Source organism: Podarcis gaigeae, assembly GCF_964106915.1.
Source record: "Podarcis gaigeae genome assembly, chromosome: 4".
NCBI lineage: Eukaryota > Metazoa > Chordata > Lepidosauria > Squamata > Lacertidae > Podarcis > Podarcis gaigeae.
This window is the reverse complement of record NC_139677.1, coordinates 103,953,832-103,960,385: the sequence shown is the minus strand read 5'-3', so window position 1 is coordinate 103,960,385 and position 6,554 is coordinate 103,953,832. Positions and strand designations below refer to the sequence as shown.

The following is a 6,554-nucleotide window of genomic DNA, read 5'->3' as shown; positions in this document are numbered from 1 at the left end:
TTTGGTCAGGTAGCAGGATTTAAATTGAACAAACAAAAAACCAAGTTTTGGAAAAAAACTTAACAGGCGTGGAAAGAGAGAGGTTCCAAGAGGAAACTGGACTAATTATGGCAAAAAAAGTGAAATATCTGGGAATTAATATGACATCTAAAAATGTGAATTTATTTAAAGACAATTATGATAAATGCTGGACTGAGATTAAGAGGCATCAATGCTTCTGAACACCACTTGCTGAAAAAACACAGGGAGAGATGCTCTTATCCTGCGGGGGGGGGGGAGGGGTTGCCACAGGCATCTGGAGAGTCACCATGAAAACAAGATGCTGGCCAGATGGGCCCCTATTGGCCTGACCCAGCAGGCTCTTCTCAGATGGCTCAGTCAGTAGAGCATGAGACTTTTAATCTTAGGGTCATGGGTTTGAATCCCATGTTGGGCAAAAAAAAAATTCCTGCATTGCAGGAGTTGGACTAGATGATCCTCGTGGTCGCTTCCTATTCTACGATTCTACAAGTCTTTGATTCTTACATTCTTTTCTCATAGGTGTGCAGGCAATTCACCACCACCACCACTGTGATGGAACCTCAAACCACATGCCAGGGAGGAGAAGAAAAACATAGGCCAGATAACAAAAGAAAAAGGTTTATTGACAAAACTGCTTCTGCCGAGAGCAGAAAACTGACACACACACACACCCCAAACTCAAACAAAAGACCGGCTGCCTCTGCTGCCAAAGTCAAGCGCTGAACCTCAACTCCTTTCCTCTCTGGAGTTTTTAGCTGCCTCAAACACTTCAGCAGAACGACAACGAACGAGCCCAGCGGGGCAGCACTTCTGCGGCAGGGATGGGGGCAGGAATGGGTCCCACTTCCCAGCCAGGATTCAGGGCAGGCCTGGATCTCACACACACCAGCCTGCTTTGCAAACAGCCCAGCTTGGGGAGACATTCCCCTCCTTTCCTGCTCCACGAAGGACAGATACACATCCAAAGGCTGGACTGAGTTCTTTTGGGAATCTAGATCATCCACTGGTCCTGATCTTGCTCTGCTCCTTCCATATCCACCTGGGGAGGGACACAAAACAATGAATTGTTAAGAGGCCAAGCTGAAAGTGATGCCCACTACGAATGGATAGCCTCTTATGAGGATGTGAGCTACGTGCCCAGGCCCCCTGAGCTGCTCAGCTCCTTCAGCACTGCAGCACCTCTGCTGAGGCCCTCCTTGTATGCACTGCTGTCTCCCTAATGGTCCGCTGTCTGGCTACAAGGGCGCCCCAGTGAATCCCACAGAATTCTTCCCAGATCTAGACGTGGGAACGAGGAAGCCAAGACCCGCGAGGAGCCCCCTACCAACCTCATTGATCTCCCCATCATCCGGAGACTCATTGTAGTCGTTCATCTCGTCCATGTCTTGCATGTCCTCATCATCTTCGGAGTCTTCCTCGCTGTCCTCGTCATCTTCGTCATCCTCTTCCTCCTCCTCGTCATAAGTCTGCTAAGGCAAAGCAAAGGCGCAGCTGTCACTTTCCTGCCAGCCCCTCCTCCCGGCTCCTGTGTGCCACAGAGCCCTTGTCCACAATGTGGGATCTGTCCTGTTCCAGCCCCTGGCCAACAGCTGACTTAACTGGCTGCTCTGCTTTATGTTTTGCAAACTGCCTTGATACGGCTGTTGCCGTTAAAGGTGATATAACAATATATCAAATAAATTCAGCCATGTGGCTTACCATGTAAGCCCTCAAGGCAATATTACAATTTATCTACAGCCTCTGCGATCCTCAAGGTGGACTGCAGCTTTAAAACGCAGGAAGTTCCTCTCAATCCTACAAGCTCTCCTTCTATATGATACGAAACACCCTCTCAGTTCCTTTCCCTTTCTTACAGACATCACAATCTTCTCAAAAGGCATCCAGGATTTCTTGGCTCTTATGTTCCATAGCTCCTAAAGGGTAATTCAAATCTCCTAAGCCTAGAATTTCTCACATCCTAATTAAGCCTAGAAGGCCTTGTGCTTTTGCCACCCCTCCCTGCAAGATATAGGTGCCTGTTTTTCTGTGCACTCTGCAGATGATGGTTATAACAGCAACCAGGAGAGCAGGAACCATTCCGCTTTTAAGAGCAACCAGGGAATGGCTCAATAGGAACCAGAGGGTTTAGGCTTGCAGAGAAGGAGGGATGATATGGGGGTGGCAATTGTGAGATCCTGATGTAAATGGTCCAGGTGAGAGGAACCATGAGAGGAAAGGACCCAAGAGATGGAGGCATTAGGCACATCTAAGATAAGTGACGGAGGTGGAGGCAATCCCAGGGCAACAAGGCCCTTTCCTCTGGTGTGTTATCATTATCTAAGTATGTGATGGTGGTGATAATAATACTAATGGCAGCCCATAACCTGCCCAGATCCATAGCTCCTTGAACAAACCCTCCCAATCTAGGTGCAGAACACCCCCGCCCCACCCTGGAGTATCCCAAGGGCTGACAAGGTTGTTACCTCGGAGGCAGGCTTCCCAATTGGGACCAAGTTGTTATCTTTCTCAGCGATGCTCTGCAGCTGTGGCAAAGGGAGAAAATGTTAAATTAATTCAGAGAGACTATCAAGAACATCCAGAAGGAAGGTTCAAGATGAAGGCAGGTGAATTGGGGGGGGGGGGCGGAGGAAAGGACACGCTTTCCAACGGACAAAGTATGAGATTGCCCTCAGGAAAAAGCTCTTTCTTTTTCACAGAAGCATAGAGTTTAAAGGACCACCAGAGTCATCTAGTCCAACCAATCACAGCTCAAGAATCCCCGACAGGTGGCCAGCCAGCCTCTGTTTACAAACCTCCAATGAAGGAGAGGCCACCACTTTTGAACAGCTCTTACTGTTAGAAGGTTCTTCCTAATGTTTGGCTGGCTCCATCCGACAGCCCCGCTCCTTCCTCTTCTTTATTCCCAAAGTCCCCTCTCTCCTTGCATGGCTCACCCAGGCCTGATGCTGCTGTTCTTGCTGCTGAAGCTCATTCTCATCCACACATGGCCGGTCCAGGTTAAACCACAGCGCCTCAGTGACTCGTGGGAAGAGGGAAGGAAAGAGTGTGGACATGTCTTCCTGAGGGATTGGGAGAAGAAAAATGGTTGGGAAAGCACTACAGTGGTACCTCTGTACCGTTCCGGAGCACCATTTGCATCCTGAAGAGAATGCAAACCGCTTCTGCGCATGCGTGTGACGTCATTTTGAGCGTTTGCACATGCGCGAGTGGTGAAGCCCTGAAGTAACGCTAACGCATTCCGTTACTTCTGGGTCGCCGAGGAGCGCAACCCGAAAACACTCAACCCGAGGTATGACTGTATAGTCAGCTGTGGGACTATAAAGGACAGGGGCAGGTCTGATCCTGTGTCCCTAAGAAATGATCCTTCACTCATCGACCACACAGCCAAACCATCGCCACATTGTACCAAGGGATTCCAGGCACAGGCCGTACCCAACACATGGTCTTCAGCAAACACACTTCAACCTCCTAGTGCTAGAAAAACGAGTACTTGACGCTAACACATGTAAATGAAGCAACACTGGTTCGTTTGCATTCTTTTGGATTGGATGTATATCGCAGGCATCTCAGAGGACCAAGGTAAAGGGCCCCTGGATAGTTATGTCCAGTCAAAGGTGACTATGGGGTGGGGCACTCATCTCGTTTTCAGGCCAAGGGAGCCGGCATTTGTTCAGAGACAGCTTTCTGGGTCATGTGACTAGCAGGACTAAACCGCTTCCGGCGCAACGGAACACCGTGACAGAAACCAGAGCGCATGGAAATGCTGTTTATCTTCCCGCCACAGCGGTACCTATTTCTCTACTTGCACTAGTGTGCTTTCAAACTGCTAGGTTGATGCTTTTGAATTCTGGTGCTGGAGGAGACTCTTGAGAGTCCCATGGACTGCAAGAAGATCAAACCGATCCATTCGGAAGGAAATCAGCCCTGAGTGCTCACTGGAAGGACAGATCCTGAAGCTGAGGTGACTTTGGCCACCTCATGAGAAGACTCCCTGGAAAAGACCCTGATGTTGGGAAAGATGGAGGGCACAAGGAGAAAGGGACGGCAGAGGACTAGATGGTGGGACAGTGTTCTCGAAGCGATGAGCATGAGTATGACCAAACTGCGGGAGGCAGTGGAAGACAGGAGTGCCTGGCGTGCGCTGGTCCAGGGGGTCACAAAGAGGCGGACACGACTAAACAACAACAAAGGCAACAAGGGAACTGAGTGGAGCTGCACTTAATTGCATCCTGAATGATAAATATAGGACTAATAAGGCAAGCAGTTTATCACATGGTGAAAGTTTTCCAGGGCAGTTCAAAGCACAAGAGTGGCTGGGGAAGCCCAGCCAGATGGACGGGGTATAAATAATAAGTTATTTTTATTATATTTGTTGTTGTTGTTTAGTCGTTTCACGATCTGTCCTTCCAGTGAGCACTCAGGACTGATTTCCTTCAGAATGGAGAGGTTTGATCTTCTTGCAGTCCATGGGACTCTCCAGAGTCTCCTCCAGCACCATAATTCAAAAGCATCAATCCTTTGGCGATCAGCCTTCTTTATGGTCCAGCTCTCACTTCCATACATCACTACTGGGAAAACCATGGCTTTAACTATACGGACCTTTGTCGGCAAGGTGATGTCTCTGCTTATTATTATATTAAAAGATGAGAAATTAATAAAAATAATAATTACCATTATAATATAATATTAAGCAAGGGACGGAGCTGGGGGCACCGCCTTCTCTCCCTCCCTCTATGGGGTCAGGATTCTCTCCCCCGCCCACTTTCTCTCAGGCCCAGGAGGCGGGGCCTTTGGGGGGTCACAGAGTGAGACCCCCCCGCACCTATTTTAGGCACTGCCCGGGGGGTGTTAAATGGGCTCCCCTGCAAGCCAAAGGTCATGACCTCCAGCATCCGGGTCATTGAAACCCGCGTGCCCCCGGTTCCCCCCCCCCCGTGCATTTCCTTCTCTCCTGCCCCCCCTTCCCTTCCCTACTCCCCTCACCTCCCACTTCGTTGCTGAGGGAGAAGCCGGCCCCGGTTCGAATCCCCCATACCCCGGAAGCACATCTGCCATGCCCCGGAAGCGTCCTGTGGCGGTGGGGGTGTTTCGGATCTTGTTTGTTTCACTTAACATCTTTCACCGGAAGTGTTTTCCCTTCTTCACTTTTTTCTAGCTCTAGGGTTTCCACGCGCCCAGTGCGCAGGCGCGTGGGTGGAGCCTCTTCGTCCCCGGCGGCTGGAAAGGCTCCTGACCCCGCCCCTCCCTGGAGGATTCCTGCGCGCCTGCGCAGTGGAGCCCTGCAGCGTCTGCGAGGGGCTTGTTTAATCAGGCGCTTATTCCTGCAGCTGTTGAGGAGGGAGGGGAAAGGAGGGGCAAGTTATTTGATTGGTTGATCGACCAAGCAATGATACAATTTAATTGGTTGATTTAAAATAATACAATTCTTACTTCAAGCTCTACCCTGTTTAATTTTATGGTCAATAAAACCAGATTCGGTAGCAAGGGAGGAGTACTTAACGTGTTTGAAAATGCTGCATTTGGGATGGAAAGAGGAAGCTGGGGAGAAACTGAGAGCTGCTTGTTTCGCCTGCTAGAGCTGCTTGCATGTGGCTCAAAACAAAATTGTTTAATTAGGGAAAAACAAGCACAAAAGTTTGCATGAAAGTGGCAGAGGCAGTTTGGTGCAGTGGTTAGAACCGTGGTGGCCAAAATTGGCCCTCCAGCTGTTTTGGGACTACAGTTCCCACCATCCCTGGCCACTAGTCCTGTTAGCAGTGGATGATGGGAGTTGTAGTTCCAAAACAGCTGGAGGGCCAAGTTTGGCCACCACTGGCTTAGAGTATTGGACTGGGACCTGGGAGAGAGAAGAGTTCGAATTCCTCACCGGACCCTGAAGCTCTCACAGGGTGACCTTAGGTGCCAGTCACTGCCTCTCAGCCTAACCTACCTTGCAGGGCTGCTGTTTTGGGGGGCATAAAATAAGGAGGAGGAGAGCCAGAAAAAGGTTGAATATAAATGCAAGTAATAATTGTCATTGATAATAGTGAGCAGGGAATGGGCCAGATTCATACTTCCCCGTTGGACTTCCGCACCCCTAAAAATCAACCCCTTGCCTGGTCAGCGTGCCAGCTTGCTTCACTCCGTCTGCAACTTGCCTGCCTGCCTGCTGTAATATCATTAAATAAATGCATTTACGTAAGTGCTCTTCAGCCCCTTCTGGACTGGTCATTCCTAGGGTCCAGATAGGAGGTGTGAAGTAGCAGCTTAAAAAACAGCAACCCAAAAGCATGCGCAGACTTCCTCTCCTCTCTGCCCTATTCATTGACGAGCAAGCAAACTGCCTGAGTCGATCCGATGAAACAGCTTCCTTGGCAGGTCTTATTTCTATGGTTTGGAAGAATCACTCGCAGGAGCACAAATTTATTCAAAATTGCAAACTGATAAAATCAGCTGCTGTCGATGCCACCTGCTTTTTAGGACCTTAATAGAAAGCATCCGGTTCGGCAACAAGCAAGCCACTCCTTCCTGGAAGCAGAACTCACTATTTGTCT

At 49.5% G+C, this 6,554-nt stretch overlaps 1 protein-coding gene across 2 annotated transcripts; it reads right to left on the bottom strand.

The window, feature by feature from the left end:
* Positions 1-623: 623 nt before the first annotated feature.
* On the bottom strand, positions 624-5,110 carry ANAPC15 (anaphase promoting complex subunit 15). 2 transcript variants are annotated; one of them, XM_083735012.1, is made up of 5 exons: positions 5,005-5,110; positions 2,955-3,080; positions 2,484-2,543; positions 1,350-1,490; positions 624-1,060 (listed from the first exon to the last, which is right to left on the bottom strand). In XM_083735012.1, the coding sequence occupies exons 1-5, from the start codon at positions 5,074-5,076 to the stop codon at positions 1,013-1,015; spliced, it is 447 nt and encodes a 148-aa protein (XP_083591138.1). In that variant the 5' UTR covers positions 5,077-5,110; the 3' UTR covers positions 624-1,012. The 2 variants fall into 2 exon arrangements, with proteins under 2 accessions (XP_083591138.1, XP_083591139.1); XM_083735013.1 differs by having other exon boundaries at positions 1,350-1,487.
* Between the last annotated feature and the right edge of the window lie 1,444 nt (positions 5,111-6,554).

Excerpts from the sequence above, each read along its gene's own strand:
- ANAPC15 (XM_083735012.1), bottom strand. The coding sequence starts at position 5,076 with ATGGCAGATGTGCTTCCGGGGTATGGGGGATTCGAACCGGGGCCGGCT. Across the intron at positions 3,081-5,004 it reads CCTCAGCAACGAAGTGGGAG|GAAGACATGTCCACACTCTT; the intron begins GTGAGGGGAGTA and ends CCAATCCCTCAG. Across the intron at positions 1,061-1,349 it reads ATGATGGGGAGATCAATGAG|GTGGATATGGAAGGAGCAGA; the intron begins GTTGGTAGGGGG and ends GTCCCTCCCCAG.